The following is an 18,058-nucleotide window of genomic DNA, read 5'->3' as shown; positions in this document are numbered from 1 at the left end:
TTCTTTTCACACATCAGTGGCAATATACTGGTATTTTGTTCTCAAGTAGGAGTAAGATAAAAAAGAAGATGAGCTCTCATTTATTATCTCACTGGGATCCTTTCCTAATCAGCTGTACTGAATCCAGGAAAACCTGCTTATCTACAAAAGTGACAGGTCACAACAAAAGTCAAATGCAGCCCAGTTTCTAAACAGCAGTCTAAGATAGGCCTGGCTCACATGTACCTCCAGACCTGGCTCAGAGCTTTTACTCTGTGGACTGATGTGAGTGAAAATAAAGTAAGCGACATGCTGACCGTGCTATACAGATGCCTCATGAATGTCACCTTGCTCAGGGCAATCTCTCACGTGCAGGACCCCAAAGGGAAAACAGACACGACACAAAGACCATATGGAACTTACTAAGGTTAAAACAGTTAAAACAACAGGAAGAAAACAAACATGATGGGACAAAACCTAACAGCAACTCTTCCAAAGAAACACCATAGAATGGAAAATCAAGCATTTCTCCTGTGCCATTAGGCCCATACGATATTTGTTCTACATGCAGTTGGGATGAAGAAGAGGAAATAAGAAGAAATGTTAGGAATTTTTGGAATCATGCCTAGCAGAGGGATGCTTGGAGCTGCAAAATTGTTATGACTGATGCAATTTTCTTTCCTTTTTTTTTTTTTTTGTTTTTCCTTATTTCTCCTAGAATTATGATAAATGGCTCCTTCACAAGCCAACAATTACAAGACAGGTAGGATGTTCCGGTTTGTTTGTTTTTATAATATAAAAATTAGGTTACAAAATTGCTGTATAAAAATAATGAGATCTGCAACCTAATTTCCATATTTTCAAGACAGAGAAAAAACAATGGCAAGAGTGTGTTGGAAAACATCTAAAAACTACAAGAACAGATCCACTTTCTTTAGAGGGCTCCAAGGCACTTTAGAGCCTGAACCACACTGGATGCAAGAATCACCTTCTGGACCACCTGCATTGCATTCATCAACTTTTCTGAAGTGCTTGATGATATGGAAAGTGTTGAATTCAATTTGGCCTGACCAATTAAAAGCAATAGCCCAAATCCTTGGGCTTGACCTACTACTAGTTGGCTTGGCTTTCATCTTTTGGGCTGGCATTTTCTTAGGAGCTGGGTGACCAGCCAAGTTCATCAGCGAAGTCTCAACTAACTGCTGACATTATCCAGAGATCATGGTTTCAGTGTCTCTGCACTGGGTTTCATCACAAGCAAGCATAAAGTCATACATATGACTTTGGTCAAAGTATATCGATCAAATTACATTTAATAAATAACTAAATCAGTTGGACCATTTATGACATCTGAGGATTTACTGATACTACTAAACCCTCAAGACTCATATTCTTCATGAATGTACCATGAAGAAATTGCATTGTATTGCATTGCTGAAAGGAACCACACCTCCAGTGTAACTCAGATTGTTTGCAGATTGTGGTAGAGCTGCTGGGAGCAGGTAAGTTGGCATGTTGCACATTGCAGGTGGCCAGCTCATGTCTCTAGGAGCTTGGCTTTGTGCAGTGGTCAAGCTTTGCTGTTATCTCAGTGTGTGCTTTTCAAGTGTCTTCCTTTTAAAGGAAAGTCTCTGAAGGTACTCCACATGACAGTTGGCAAAGGCACGTGGGATCTGCAGGTCTGGGCTCAGAAATGCAGGACTTGTGCCCTTTGGCCTTAAATTTGGTGCTTGCCAAAATCTGGCTCTGGATTCCTCAGTAAATGAAAATATGCTTTTTTTTTTTTTTTTGCTTTTTTTTTTTTCTTTTTTTTTTTCAGGAATTCCTGGCTTCTCACTCTTCCCAGATAGCAATTTCTCCTAAGAAACACCAAAATATTTTCCCCTCAGAGCTCCCTCTGCAAGCATGGATCCAATCCAGGGTTATACCATTCTTTTCAAAGCTCTGCACTTCACATGGCACAGGATGAGAGCCCCATTCAGATAATGCTCTGTGAAACCAATGGTTACACTACAGCAGCCCCCCTGCCATCGCCTAATACAGCAGACACATTCATAGCAAGTGGATCAGCCTAGATCCAGTTTCTAAATGCAGGGCTTGAATGATTAGGTGCTCCCACTGAGCAGCAGTGGAGCAGTGGCATGTTATTTCCCTGCACATAACAGTTTCCGTATCACCTTCCCTCCACCTCCCCCACTTTGTTGCCCCAAGCTTTCATGATCAACATGGCAATGGAGATTGAACTGTGTGCATACATTGATTTGCTGGGTGGGTTGGCAAAGGAAAGCAAATCCAAGCTACTTACCTCAGTGCAGACCCCTTTGGCGTTGCAATACCATAGCCTTTGGAATCCAGGTTCCCTCCCACTTTCATGGTGTCACAGGGCTTGCGCTGCTCGATGTACTCGTTCATGGTGGACTCCAAGAGGTAGGCATACTTTCCTTTCGACTTCCTCACCCGGATCATCCCCTCTTCTGTTGTCCTCACAAAAACGGAGGGTTCAGCTGACTTCATGTATGTCCACATCTTCTCAAACACTGCTATTTTGGATCGCTGTGTAGGACAGCACAAACCCAACAGAAGCGTTAACAGAGGTTGGGGTGCCAGCAGGGATTTCCAGGTGAGACCGAACACTTACCCACAGAGAGGATGGACCAAGGAAGACAAACAATGTAACAGGATGTTAATGAACCTCCGGCCATTTCCTGCACCCAGGTCAACCCTACCACCTTGCTGCAGGAAGGGCAGGATATCTGTGTCTGGCAAGTGATCTTACTGATCAAACCAAAGGCTAACCAAGCTGGAAGTTAGGAGATGCCTGTAGTGTGGGGAAGCACCCAGATATTCCACATTTCTATTTACAGTTGCAGAATATCACAAGTGACACAGTCAGCCATCTGAGCAGCCACAGGGAAAGCAGATTTCTGCTGTTCTAGGGGCAAGGACAGCAGGTGCTAACACGGCAAGGGGAAGCAAGAGAGAAAAACAGACCTGGGCTGAAGATGAGAGAGGACATTCCTGGAAGACTTGCCAACAAGGAGCTAAGCAAAACGTTTGCATTAAAGTTTCCTTTTTACCCTAAAAAACTCCTTAGTGGAGCCAGCTTCCAGGGTCCCATAGGCGATTTCCGTCTGCTTGGCCAAGTCCTCTGCACTCTCGATGGGAGAAACCATCCTTTCCACTGTGAGGAAGGCAGCCAGGTTAGCAGTGTAGGATGAGATAATGATGAGAGTGAAGAACCACCAGACACCTCCAACTATGCGGCCTGAGAGAGACCTGCACACAAAGGGGAGAGGCAGACAGGAGGGGTATGAAGGTCCAAAAGGTACAGCTTGTTCTTACAGGCCTGTCCTTGACCCAGTGTTGTCCTTAAGTCATGTCCTCCAGATGCTTCCAGGGAAGCCAAAGCTCTGACTCAGTTCTTAGTCTACTGAAGATAGAACCACATACACAAACCAGTGAAGTTCACCAGATCAGTTCCTCCATCAAAACTCCACATTTCTAAAAGTGCTGCTGAATCTCAGAGAGGAGCTACAGCCTTAATGAATAATTTGCCTACCAGCGTTTTCTGGTTTGTTCTCAGCAGTGGGTTAGACAAGATGTTCCTAATAATACCTTAAACTCTAAGCATCGTGCACTTGCTGCTATCAAATACCCAATTATCTGTAACCATTGGATAGCTATAGAGATAAGCCAAGAAAGCATTAATTTATATTAAAATCTTTTCAAATCATATTTAAGAGTAAAAGATATTCTTTTAGAGCCATGTCATAATTCATGCATTCTGCCTAAATTATTTATACACTCCTTCTCGACATTCAAGGCATCATCCCCAGTGGAAGATAACTTACAATGCTGCTTTATAAAGCCAGACAGTCTGACAAGGGAGGTCCTGTCCATGAGAAACACTTCATTTCTCAGTGGGAGACCATGTCTTAGTGTTGCTTTTCTGCTGACCTGAGTCAGTCCCCAGGAATATGATTTATCAGATGGTAATGGAGATTTCTCACTCCAGCTCAGGGCACCGAACTGGATCATGACAGCATGTGTCATGCTGTGCTGGGTCTGTGTGAAGCTGCTGAGACTTACTGTGGGCTAACACAACCTGACAGACAAACCTACATGCTCCACCGCTCCAACGAGAAAAGAATCCTGTACTGCTAATCACTGAAATTACAGCTGGAAAGAGGCTAAGCCCACACAGCCCACCAGCTGCAAGACTTAAAGAGATTACACACTTCTAATTTGTCCAGTCTGGTTTGAAGTGCTGCTGGTGCGCTGGGAGCTGCTCCTTCAGACATCAGGTCATCCCCTTACTTAGATCAACCCACCCCAAAAGCGCTTTTGTCCAAAATTTGATATCACTGCCTAGCAGAAAGCAGTCACCAGCTCCCACACCTGCATTCACAGCACATGGGGCAGAGTGGAGAGCTCTCATTTTTCAGGTCTGCAACCCACAGGCACGGTTCCAGCTATAAGGCCAATGCTGCACACCCTGTCCTGAAGCATCTCATGCAAATCTCTTCCTTTGCTGGCAACCACAGCAACATGGCTGAGCAGACTGGCAGTCCTTAACTCCAGATTGATTTATTGTTATGCCTCCCCACTGCTGACAGACAGAGGCATTAGAGGTTTGTTGTGGGACTGCTGGGTGCTGAGGAAAGGCAGAAATCCGGGCATTGTTCTTCCACCCTATCCTCAACTCTCCAAGAGAGATGTCACTAAACAGGCCATGGAGATGATCAGGGACCCCCGGGCATGATTCACCCCATCTATCCCAGGTGGAGGGAGGTCATCCGGAGACCTCTGTTTGTATTGAGTTTTGAAAGATCTAGAATCACATGGTTGGACAAGACAGCAAATCTTCAAGGATCTGAAGTTAGATGAAGTAAATGTCACCATCTGTGGAGAATACCCAGAGCGGAAGGCTGACAGAACAAACATATTTACCTTGAGTTTCGTATTTGGAGAGGGATCGGAGAGGGAGGTAGCTATGGATTCAGCTCACATGTCTTCAGATTGATGGGGAAGAGGAAAAAAATACCTGTCTCTAATTAGTCTGGATGATGTGTGCTTAGGGAAGGAAGCATTCAGAAAAGGCGCAGAGGCATTAAACAAAAGTAACCGGATAATGTCAGATACAACAATTTCTGCTGATGAAGGCCACTTTGAGCTGGCAAAATCCATTTGCATGGCAAATAATCACATTCATCTCCAGCTGCAAATTATACAGCCTTTCTTTCCTGATGAAGCTGGGATATTTCTGTGGCTTGTTTCAATCCCTTCAGCGGCAGGCAGCCGGATTCCTGCCTCTAGACCCTCTGCATCCAAGCAGTATTCATTACTGACTTATCCCATGGGGGCTGCCTGCTGTCAGCTGCAGATGGCTTATGCTTCCTAGCCCCGCACCTGGCACTGACAGCATGAAAAAGTAACTATAGGGTATTCAGACAGGGAGCAACAAGAAGGGCTAAGGAAGCAGGGAGAGGGGGTAGGTGATTCTTTCCCATGGGAACAAGTCAGGAGAGGATGTGTGGCCCCATCATGCACTGTCTCGTTCAGGCTCTGGGTTAGTTTTCCTTTTTAAATGAGATGCTGTGAATAGGTGAGTGCTGTACCTCCTAGACAGTGGAGAAAAGAAGAGAAGAAAAACAGCTTGCTGTGACTGCCAGCATGGCTGAGGCTTCATGTGCATAGTTCTGTGTTGCATACACTGCTAATGGGCAATGTTTGCCCTCGTTACTAGACTGACTTCAAGCTAGAAGCTGTTAATTTAAACTGCTGTTAACATACAGCAGAGAAGTCACTTAGCATACGGGTTCTTAAGGACATCGACCTTTCACTCCATGGCCATGCAGCATCTAATGCAAGGGAGCTTTGGCTGCTGGGGGAATCTCTTGGAGGCCAGTGCAATACAAGAAGAAATGTAAGAAAACACAATGAAACACTGCACAAGGAGATGTGATCCTACGCAACATCTCCATAGCTCGAATACAGTGCACACAGTGCAGGACAAACTGGATTTCTCTGAATAACCATGTTCCTATTCAGATTTTTAAGCCAGTGCTCATGACTGCTTACCAAAAGTAAGTGGTTGGAAAGACATCCATTGCAGTCTTGTTTTGTTACCCCTGCAGATCAAGTGGGAGAGAAGCAGCACTCCCATCCTGGAACGAGCTTGCAAAAGTGCCATTGTAATTTAAGAGATGATGTTCTATTTCTAGAATTGACTTTTGCATTCGGGACATTAAATCTGGTAGAAAGCTGGTGGGACTTTGTGGTATATTTATGCCCTACTAACAGCGGCCACAGAGGAGTAGATATGCCTTGTACTTTTAAGTCACTTTTAAGGCTTGAACATCTAATTCCACAACTAGGAAGCAGAAAATGACCTAGCAAAGTTCATTTCTTTTCACTAATGGGCAGTATGGGGTTTAAATCCCTATCATTGAGAATTTACATATCCATGTACCCATTCAAGGGTAACATGGAGGCAATCAGCTCTCTGCCACGTGGGAATGAGTTTGTGCCTCAGTCCTCTGCAGAGTTAAGGTGAGATGGAACATACTGGTTAGTACTTTAAAGATATCCCATAGCTATGATGTTTTAATTTCTCGATTTGACATTTGGGTTAATTCCCATCAATTACTATAGTAATACCAGAGAAAAGCACTATCTAAAAAATCAGACTTAAACCGGAAAGGATAACAGTGATAAGAGGCTTTTAATAACTGGCTAATTTTGGGATGTGGGAAGCCATGAAACAGCTAGATGGACTAGACTGTACGTTTTTCAATCTATACAATTCCCTCTGCACCCATACTGTTCCTTCTTACAAAGCCCAAATTAAGACCTCTTGGTTTCTTCTGCTAGCCCTGCCTGTACTTGCTAAAATCATCCCCCATTCTCTCCCAGATTTACTTGGGGTTCTGCCTGCCCCTCACAATAGCAAGAATGAGGCACTCTTTTCCAACAGCACTCTTGCAGAAACAGGTAGTAAATACTCTGCCCTCATTATCTGTGGTGTACAATCAACTTAAAATTATAGGTGGTTGGGAAGCAGAAATTCAGTACAGTGGAAAATCCTGAAATGGTAAATTAAACCTTAATATTCTCAATTAGAATGAAAAGATAATGGTTGCAAATGCCCTCTAAAAGTAGCATTCTGAAAATGGTTGGTTCGAGTCCACCCAAGCTTTGCATTTTTTCTATGACTTAACGTTTCATTTCTGAAAGGCATAATTTTGACATAGTAAACAATTCTGTTTCTCCTTTCTCGTTACTCACACTCTTCCTTCTGCTCTTATAATATGTTGAACTCTTACCATACGTATCATTTATAAGGTAGTTCTGGAATGTATTATTTTATATCTCTATAATGGGAAAACTGGAAACGACCAAGATGAAATCAATCATTTTCATTTTCTCACTTAGGCAGAATGTTTTTGTTTTTTTCCCCTTCTCCTTGCAAAAGCATCATTTTGCCAGTAGAAAACAGAAAAGAATTGCAAGTTCCCTTTGTTCTCATGCAGTGATTTTTATCATCTTCTAGCCTTAGCATTGATGGATTCCTCACAGAAAAAAAAGAGAATCATGCAGCTATAATCTCTTATTTCTTAAACAAAATGCAATCCTTGATCAAACAATTTGCTCTTTGATCTTATCCCTTGCAGAAGGTTGGAACAAATAGCAGGCATTTGCCTCTGCATTGCAATCTTATTAGAAACAGCATCATGCATTTTTCAAAGAAAAAAACACATTAAGGAGGTAACCGGAAAAATACAAAGTAAACATCGGTGGAAAAGTGTTTGAGCAGCGCCTCAGTCCTCTTCCACTTCTCCCTTCCCCCTTACCAAATGCATTTCGTATGGAGAATTACACCTAAACTGACAGCGTTTTAATTAGAAACGCAAATCTGGGATTCTAAAGCCATAGTTGCTTTGGGAGGATTTCCCAGATTTGCTGCTACATTCTATTCTAATAACGGCTCACTTAGTCAACTGACATATTTGTCACTGAATGAATTAATGCAGAACTGAGGAAAGAAAAGCTCTCGTACGCCTGTTCTGCTGACTGTGGGTCAAATCCACTTCTGGTCTTCTGCCCACACAGATCCTCTGATCTCTGACACTGTTCGCTAATTTGATACCAACTGTAGATAATTTCACGGGTCTGTCTGAGGGCCGACTTGGTAGTGGATTAGTTACAAATGTTTTGCTCCCATTTGGCTCTTAGCAAATTTTCAGCATTAAGCTTCATGAGCCCAAATGAGCTTAGCTTCTTCTGAGTGTCACAGACCATCCAGAACGATTGGTCTCACCATTTTATCTCCGACCCTGACACAGCCCTGGATTTACTAAGAACATTTGCAGCTAGCCAAGGCCATGGGAACAAACCATTGGGATTGAAGCTGGGAACAGCTCTTGGTACACCCATCACCCACATCTGCAAAGCTCTTATCCTCTTACACTCTGCTGTGCTACCGAGCTCTGAACGAGTTACCATTAGTCACCAGATCAGACTGGAATCCACATAGAATCAAACATGCTCAGGTGGGAAAAGACTTTAAAGATCATCAAGTCCAACCGCAACCTGACCATACTACCCCAGCTCTAACAACCTGCTTAAATCATGTCCCTGAGCACCACATCCAACCACATCCAAATAGTTCTTAAACACTTCCCTGTCTGTGCTATATCACTAATTACCTCACACTTGCTAGTTTGCATTTACTCACTACTGAATCCTGTCTCCTGGTGTACGAGTCTGGAGCCCTGAGTACAATGCTGGCTTTAACACCAAGTGCCCAGAGAGCCCTCACACGGACTGAGGTGGAAATGTTTTCCATTGACATTCTCATTTAACTCTCCCAGCAGTACAAATCAACTGTTCCTTCCTCATCTTACCTCACAACTGATCTGCAGAGTTGAAACATTGAGCTCTCTGTGGGTAAGGTTAACCAGTGAGAGAGGGTAAGAGAGTTGATGGTGCACAGGTACTGGGAGTCCCAAGATGTTACCAAAAAAAGGAGAAGGAAAAATCTGACCTCCCTAAAGCCAAGATGCTGGAAGAAGGCAATGGGGAATGCAGAATCCCAGCAGCAGCCAGTTCTCACAGGAGCCTTAGGGTAACTTGCTGAAGTAAATATTGCAGTGACTGAACATATTGTCGACAAATACACAGAACGTTCCATATTCAAACAGGAGCACGCATTTCTAGAAGGCTTTAATTATGTCACAGTTTATTTACTGTTTCTTTCCATCTAGGCTAATGGCCTTGGACATCAGTGTATTCTCCCTCCCCCACAGTTTCATCTCTTCTTTTGCATAATATGTTGAATTTCTTTTTTCAATTTCACTTTAACAGGCAAAATTTCCTTATAAATTTATTATTCCTGCTTAGCCAGTAATGCATCTTGTCACTTGTGGTTCTCCTGTCATTGGAGCCAGGATAACTGAGGTGTTAAGTGCCAGCATGACTCCATGGAACAACCACATGCTGTTATCAAGACATTCACTTAGCAGTTTGACAGGTGAGATGTACCTAATGGCCTAAGCAGAGGACTATCAGCCAAGTGTTGTTCTTTCATTCCTTGGCAAGCCCTGCCACTTTATGAGATCCTGGATATCTTGCCTCGTGCTTCTCAATTCCCAGCTGCAGGACAAGAGAATGAATCACATTTATAAACTTCACCTGCATGGGTGGCACACAGGTGGAATTTGGCTCTGAGGTTCTTATGTGAACATTTCAAACCCTGGAACACTCAATCAGCATCAGGTACTAAGTAATGGGTAATTTACAAGCTCAATAGCTATCTGCAGGGTATGTTCTCCTGTGGTTCTCAATGGCAGTGCAATACAACCTGCTGTCACACAACCAACTCACCTGCTCAACTAACCAAGAGTGGTGTTGGAAGCATTTAATGCCATGCAAGCATGGATTAAAATGGCAACCAGTCCCTCTAGACTTTAGCAGAATCCAGTGCCATCCTTGCAATAAAAACACAACCCCTGAGCAGAACTGGGCAATGCCCTTCACTTGAGGGAGATACTATCCCCGAGCAGTCAGAACTGGCTGCTGACATATTTATCCCTAAAATTGCAGGGTAATACATACAATCCTCCCAGAGAGCTGCTAAGAAAACAGAAAAGGCAACAATAGGGAGGTGATGCGAAATACTGAGAAAAAGAAAACAAAAAACCGAGATTGGTTGAAAGGCAGAATAAATGGACCCAAAGAAGTACACTGAAATCCTCTTCAATATAGGCACAATGTGCTTCTCAGTGCTGTGATCTGAGGTAGTCTGAGGGGTGAATGTTTGGGCAGAGGCTTGCTGAGAAATGCAGTCACTTCAGGCTGCTCAGCAGCTCCAGTGAAAGGCAAAGTCATCCCTGTTTTGCAGTTTTGCCATATATTGCTACAAGGAGAAGCAACTCTCGTCGTGCCTTTGAGCAAAAATTTCACTATAAAAAAAGGCTCTTCATGTATTTTTCTCACTTTGGTGACATTTGTTAGCTCTGCTGAGAAACATTGCCAAGGTGACAAACATAAAATGTTGTCAGAAGCACTCGTCGAAGTGCCCTGAGGGATTCATTACTAAGGAACTTCCTCAACCTCAGGTAGCCCTGAATTTAACAACACTCATTCTTCTTTTTAAACAATGGCCAATTATGCCCACGTCCTTTGCTCTGTTTTTAGATATCATTTGCTCTCTCTCATCTTCTTCTGCAAAGTCTTCTTGATAAAAAAAGCTGTTTTCTGTTTTCCCAAATATATTTCAGGTTATTTTTTTACCAGGTCTTCATTTTCTTTTCCCCCAAGATCCTTCTTTAGCCACCTAAAGTGCTCAGAGTTTAGAGCTCTATTCCTGACATTTCTGGTCAATGTTATTGTAACTTAGTTCAGACCTCTCCAAGGATGTCATCTCTTTGGTTATGGAATTTATTTTTTGATCTATTTTAATCTAATCTTCTGCTCACATTTCCCAATTTGAGAAGAGAGAGCCTTTCTAAGTTGAGCATTTTCCACATTGGAAGGTTTCAATGTTATCAATATTCCCGAATTTTCACTTCCTTTTCATATTTCATTTTAAATGGGTTACATGACCAACATGGCAGGTGAGAAATATTCTCAATTTTCAATTTTTAGGCTTTCTTTTTTCTACAAGAGCACAACATACTCCTTGCAGGAGTGGTAGGGAATGAGTCTGGATTTTCTTCCCAGCCAGTGCCTTTTAGAAGAGCCCTATGTGCACAGAAATGTCTCTATCTTCATGTTTAAGCTCCAAAGTTGTGAAAAGAAAGCATGCTTAGTGTTTCTGCTGGCCCTATTTTACTTTCTAACATCCATTTTATGATTTTTTTTTTGAAGGCTTTGGAAACACTGTTGAGATGAAAAGCTGCTCCCTGCCTCTATTTGCCTCTCCGCAGCCAGAGATCTTATTGAGAGCTTCAAGGAATAAGTGAGGAGAAAATTCCTCATAGGGGAGAGCATCCTGTGTGCTGGACTCCTTCAGCTGGGCCACTGTGGACATTGTGGCTCCCACATATTCACCCTGTGCACGTACCTGGCTCCCACATATCCACACTGTGCACGTACCTATTGCTGCTTTTCCCTTCCATCATACAAGGACATCTTCCCTTTTCCTCTCTGTTCACACATTTGCCTCCTATTACTTCTCATCAGACTGCACTGGGAGAATTCATTAGTGTATATAATATGCTTTGAGGTTGTCCAAATAACGGTGCTGTTACACTTTTTCACTTCTATAGGCTCTTTTATCTGAAGATCAAAGTAGTTAGTTATCATTACCATGACTGGATTATTGCTGCTTAGCCTTTGGATCTAAGGGTAAGAAGCAGCTCTTCTGGGTAAGCGTTAATGAGAATTATGGGATGGTATTATTAAATTGATTGAATACCTTAAAGTGTGTTAACGCTGTAGAAAGGAGTGCATCCATGAGCTGTTTGCCCTTTCCTACCACCTGATTGTTTAAGCTGTGTGACCCATGCTGGCCTCCCAGATGTGTCCTGTGAGCAGCCCCTCTGCGATATTTAGTGCCTCGTCCTTCCGAACTGTGTGATCTCATCTCAAGATCTTGCTCTGTCTCAGTGCATTCATTGATCCCTAGAGAAGACAAAGCAATTTAAGCTTCTTCCAAGCACGACAGTCATGAAAATATGCACTGGACCAAAACAAACTCACAATGCCCTGGTGAGACATTTGCTTGGCTGAAGCTTTTGAGTGAAATAGAGGAAATAACAGAATGAAGGAAGGTGTGGGGACAAGGTGAAAGGAGACTGCATAACCTTGTTTGCCCTGCACAGCCCAGATCTTAGCACCAAAAACATGACCTTCTGAGAAGAAACTTCACTGTTAGAGAGCAAAGTAACAGATCTCTCCATCTTTACAACTCACATTCATCCCTGGCACGCAGCACACTCAGCAGGGAGCTCCACCAAAATTCCTGTTGTCCTGAGAAAACTGAGCAAAAAGTATTTCAAAGAATGACCATCCACATCAACTCCACGTAGCTTTAATCAGTCCTTAATTCTCCTTCCTACTTCTGTCTCTTTGTTTTTCCTCCACAAATTGCTTTTTTCCCAGTTAACTCAGATTCAGCAAGTCCTTCCCAATGAACAAAACAGCACCTCTTCTTTACTTCTATTGAATTGTCTTTGCTTGCTCACTGTTTTGGAATGTTACGATGAATGTGGCTCCCTGGCAATACACATACCTAAACTTATTGCATGATGGAGGTTGGGTTGGTGCTTCCCCCATTACCATGATAGATAGCTGAGATGAAATCTGGGTTCTGGAAGGCAGAACAGGGATAAAAATCCCAAACATCAGTGGAAGAATGTGACTACTCTGAGATTCTCAGATGTAGGCTATGAGGTTGTGGCTGGCTCTGGGGAATCAAACCAGCAAAGAGCAGATGTAGATGCTCTGTGTGTTGTGAGCCAGAACGATTTCAATTGAGGAGCTCAATGCTCATTCAACTATGTATCCAGACAGTGTGCAGATGATATCTTTGTGCTGATAAAAGTGATGTACAGCATATGGATGAGTTATTTAAACAGGGCTTCCCTGTGAAAAAACACTCAGGGTTTCCCATCTTAGCCACAGTATTTTTCTGGAGTGCCAGCATTAGAGCAGTGTGCAACAGGCAACCTTGCACAGAGCACGACTGCAGGGAGATGGAGGTCACTGAGCTCCTCATAGCCATTATTCTTTGACAAAAACATGTGGCAATCTACCTCACTACCAGGAGGATGCAACCATGTGCATTCCTGGCTGTGGCTCAGGGAACATCAGGCCCCAGCTGAGCTGACTACTTGGGGATAACAGGTTATGAAGACAGAAGAATGAAAAGAGAAGGTGTGTTTCTATCAATCACTGATTGAAAATCAGTAAGTCAGAGCAAAGCTTAACAGGGAGTCCTTGGAGACTCCGAGGGGCTCCTGCTGGAGTCACCAAGAAGGCAGTGAATCTCATGTACCCATATATCACAGCATTACACACACAAACAGCCATTTCCATATCCAAAATGTCCTGACAAAATCTCCCAATAGATGAAAAATATCACCCAGATGCTTTTAGTCTCTACTTTTTTTCAAAACTATTTTTCAATAAAAAGTATCATCAACATTTATTCCTTTAAAAAAATAAATATGAGGTTACAAATATATTTTTAGCTTAATGCGTTTGAGTCAAGTGCTCCAGTTCTCATTTTATATACAGCTGGTAAAAAGATTAGTACACCTATCACTCAGTGAGGGGACTTTCAGCACATTCCTTGCTAACCTCCAGCAACCCCAATGCTAAAGGCTGCAGTCAGAGTCATGCAGGAGCCTCTAGATGTGCCTGACAGCAAAAGTACTCCATGCAACTGGGTAGCAATTTATTCACTTCCAATGCCACATTTAGAACTTCTCAGATGGAAAAGCATGGAAATCCAAGAGATTCATTTTTCCCTTTACAGACGAAATTGCATTTTACAACAACACTCTCTCTGTTACTTATGCATTTCCTTCTTCTGAGACCCCTGTATCCTTCAGCATTTTGCCAAATGAAAAAAGAGGACAGCAAGGATGACTACTCTAAGAGAATTTCCATTTTCCCCCGGCTGCCACATTTTGGTTGCCATGGCAGTGCACAGGCTCCGAAGGGCCCTGCTCAGTTGGATATTGTGCAATTCGTCAAGCTGCTCCTCTGGTGAGTCACTTTCCCCAGTTAAGTTTGTTTCAGAAATAAGTGTGGTCATCATTTCTTGTGGTTTGCAAACGCTGCTCTTACCCTGTGACCTGAATTCCCTTCTCCCTGGACAAAATTAACTCTGCCTGGTAGAGATAATTGCAAGATCACTTGGTGTATTTTTGAAAGAAAAGAAGACATCTCCAGAAGTTGAAATGTTAAATATACATATTTACTTTCATTCTTTAAGACCAACATGAGCTCATCTGTTCAAACAAAATGCCAAAAATGAAAAGTCCTGAGTCCAAGTCTTCCAGACTCACCAAACACCAGAACAGCTATGGGAGGGGGGTGCCAAACCAACCCTGTCCCATCAGCAGCCCCAGCATCAGCATCAGGTCGCTTGTGCTCCCCATGGAAGTGTCAAACTGCTTTGTCCTTCACTGCAAAAGTATACCCTTCACTTTGAGCACTGGTACTGCAAAGATGGCACTGGAACTGTGCATCAGGCCAAAAAGATGGGCAGATGCTCAGGGTGTCAGGGAAAATGCCCACTGAAATCAAGAAATCAAAAATCAATCCTTCTGATTGCTAAATGCATTTGGTTCTAATTTCCCCGTATCTCTGTTTTTAACAAAATTAGTGCCCTGCAAAAGCAAGTTGCCAAAGAACAGAACAGTGATAATTCCCTTGGTACAACCCAAATCAATCCTCACACCAAAAACAACAACAACAACAAGATTATTTGTCGTAACCAATTTCTGATGCAGATCTTGTCTAGAACTGAATAAAATCTTTCAGTACCAGGAAACACTCTGAAGAAATTGAAAGTGCAGCTATTTTTCAGAATCTCTAGAGGCTAGTTTAGAAAAAAGCATCAACAACTTGTAGTGCAATTTTACTGTTACTCGCACCAGCTCTGTGGCTGAAGTCTCCTGTGGTTTTGTTCAATTGATCTAAAAAGGAATGTAAATAAAGAGGAAAAATGGCAGAGGAAAGCACTCAGCATTAATTACAGGTACATAATAAATACTGCATTTGCTCTTCCACAGATGTAGCGCAACAGAGAGCCTGCAGAAGAGGCTGCAGTGAAATATAAGCCTGGCTGCATGCTGCCATAGATCAGCTGGAGTGCACTGTTTCCATGTCACTAAAAACCAATAACAATGTTCACAAGATAGACATAAATAATAGACCTTGCCTATTGACTGGGTAGCAGCCAGCATTTGTATCTCCCCTTCCCACCTCTGCGTGTGTGCACTCACTGCCCATTGCAGCTTGGTCCCTCCCAGCCAGTGGTTCAGCTCATGGATGGAGCTGTGCACTGTGCCAGTGAGTTTGGTCTCACTTCACTCTTTGTCTTAAGCCAGTCAATGCCCCTTGTTTTGGGGCACACTGCTATGCTCCCCACCATTTCCCAGCTGTGTTCCCTTCTGGCACCTCGTACAGCTCTGCCAACACAGAAACTTTTCTGTTCTTGCATCTCCACCGAAGCTCTCAAGACATCCCTTCTCAAATCTGGCTCTCTCCCAGCCCCAATCTGTAATTAAGGCCTCATTTTTCATTTCCTTTCCAACTGACCAGGACATTTCCAACTCTGTTCTCAACATAATGAGCAATTACTACGAACAATTTCATACCTACATACAACCTGTCACATCATGACAGGACTGCACATTCCCCTTATACTCGTGCCATACTGTGATTTGAACCTAAGATATACACGTTTCATTCCCACAGCACAGAATATAGGATGCTCCCATGAAGCTCTGCTTATTTTTGGAAATGCCTTTTTAATTTTCCTCTAACATGGCACAAATGATGGCTTTACTGACTGGGTGATGTAGTGTGATATTTATCTCCCTGCCAAAATCCAGTGGGGACGAGGCTCCTGGTCACTGAGCCAAGAGAAAGTGTGTATATTCTATCTCACGGTATCTTCAAAGGAAGAATATATTCTGGGAGATATATCTTAATGGAATGTATTTCGCTTTAGTCAAACGTAAGTTTTCTGAGTCAGAGAAAGGGTAACAGGATTCAATTTGATAGACTCTAATACATAGGAGGTCTCTTTTACGCTCAAACTATATGAAGAAACGCATTTGGAGATAAAAAATAGAAGACCAAACTGGGAAGCTGACAGCAAAAAAGTACTTTTTGTTCCCTGCTTTTTTATCATTGTCACTGCAATCAAACCACTTACTTCAGAGAAAATGATGGGGCAGATGTAAAGCCCAGATGCCTCATTCTGCTGCAGAGGAGGTCTGGAAGCCCAGATGCCACCTCAGTCTCCTCAATGGCCTTGGCTCTGTCTGAGCAAGCAATGGCAGCAGGGTACTGGATGGCAGAGAGGTCCCACTCTCCACAGCTGGTACACATGGGGGTTATTTTAAGCTCTGAATGTAATTTATCAAATAACATTTCTGAAGAATGGTACAATGAATGAGTCATATTTACTTCACATTTCTCTTGCTGCAGGCTCTCACCATTGGCTGTGAGTTATTTATTACCTCTGAAGCTTGCACTGTGAATCTCTGTGAATCTCCATTCTGGGTCTGTATTTTGCATTTAATGAGTGCTTTAGCAATTTCATGACTGCTTTCTAAAGCTGAGATGGCATTTTGTGCACCCTCATGGTTTAGGGCCCATATCAGACTTCACTGATTTCTGTCCATTACTATGTATATGAAACAACTCACAACTCGAAAATATTGCTTTCCTCCTATTCTTTTGTGTTTCAGACACTAATTTGAAAACAAAGATTTCATGGACAACGATAGGATCCATCTCACCTCAACAGGACAATTTACTCCATGTGACAATGACTGAACCACATCATGAGTCAGTGATGGTGCAGAGTGGATATCCTCCTAAGGTGCTCAAGGCCAGGAGGGATGGGGCCCTGAGCACTATGATGGATTGGTGGGTTGGAAATGGATAGGCTTAAAGGTCTTTTCCAACCAAACACATTCCATGGTTCTATGATAGCAGACTCCAGAGCTCACAGCCTCCTCTGGGCAAAACTATGCATGAACACTTATGTAATTTAATTTATGACTTATGAGGGCTGGATTCCTTGCCCATGCTCATGTTACAGCCTCCAAAGTCTGCCATCAGCTCTGCTGAGGCTATCCGTGACTGGTTGCTGTACAGGCTTTGTCACACTTGTTCAGGCTACACTTAGACAAGAAAGCTTCAGAGCTTAAGGAACACCCACTGACCTCATCCTTGGAAGCTTCACGCCTCAGGAGAAGAGGCTGTGAGCACACAGCCCATATGTATGTTCTGTCTGGAGTGTCTACAGGTCATTAAATTCACGGTATCTTCAAAGTGTTGGGTAGTTTGTGATCAGCATACTTAAAAGCCTGATTAAAGTTCTGTCTAGTAAGTCTGTCCTTTAAAAGGACACAACTTTCCTTCAAAAGCAAATTTTGGTCTCTGTAGGGGATTGAAGTTCCCTGGGGATTGGTCTGAGCACAAAGAACATACTTTTACAAGAGCAAGGAGGTGCTGCAAACCTCACTCCCCGCTGTGCTGAGTGATGCATCTGCAGTTTTGATCTTACTATTTTTTTGGTGATAGATACATAGTGGCATATGCACTTGCAAACAACATGCTCTGCAAAAAAAACCAACAACAACAAAAAAACCACAACAAACCAAAAAACAGAAAAAAACCTCCAGACAAATTTCCCCTACTCCTTCCCAAAACAAAACTGAAATAAACAAACCAAAACCTCTACAGAAACAAAATACACCCCTGCACTTGCTCCTTTCTGCTGGGGAGAGAATGACGGAACAAATGTATAACAGAAGCTATTTATGTTGATTAATACATTACTAGGGAGATACTGAGAGATTGCAGTTATAAGTTTAGAAGCAAC

General features: G+C 42.8%; 1 protein-coding gene across 2 annotated transcripts in view; it reads right to left on the bottom strand.

The window, feature by feature from the left end:
• The window catches only part of GRIA1 (glutamate ionotropic receptor AMPA type subunit 1), a 115,009-nt gene that overhangs the window by 20,441 nt on the left and 76,510 nt on the right, over nucleotides 1-18,058 (bottom strand). For both annotated transcript variants that reach the window (XM_015875851.2, XM_015875852.2), the window contains exons 12-13: nucleotides 3,057-3,255; nucleotides 2,285-2,532 (exon numbers count right to left, since the gene is read on the bottom strand). In XM_015875851.2, the coding sequence (XP_015731337.1) occupies nucleotides 2,285-2,532; nucleotides 3,057-3,255 (447 nt within the window). The remainder of the gene's footprint in view (nucleotides 1-2,284; nucleotides 2,533-3,056; nucleotides 3,256-18,058) is intronic.

Source organism: Coturnix japonica, chromosome 13, assembly GCF_001577835.2.
Source record: "Coturnix japonica isolate 7356 chromosome 13, Coturnix japonica 2.1, whole genome shotgun sequence".
Classification (NCBI taxonomy): Eukaryota; Metazoa; Chordata; class Aves; order Galliformes; family Phasianidae; genus Coturnix; species Coturnix japonica.
This window is presented reverse-complemented; position numbering and strand designations above follow the sequence as displayed.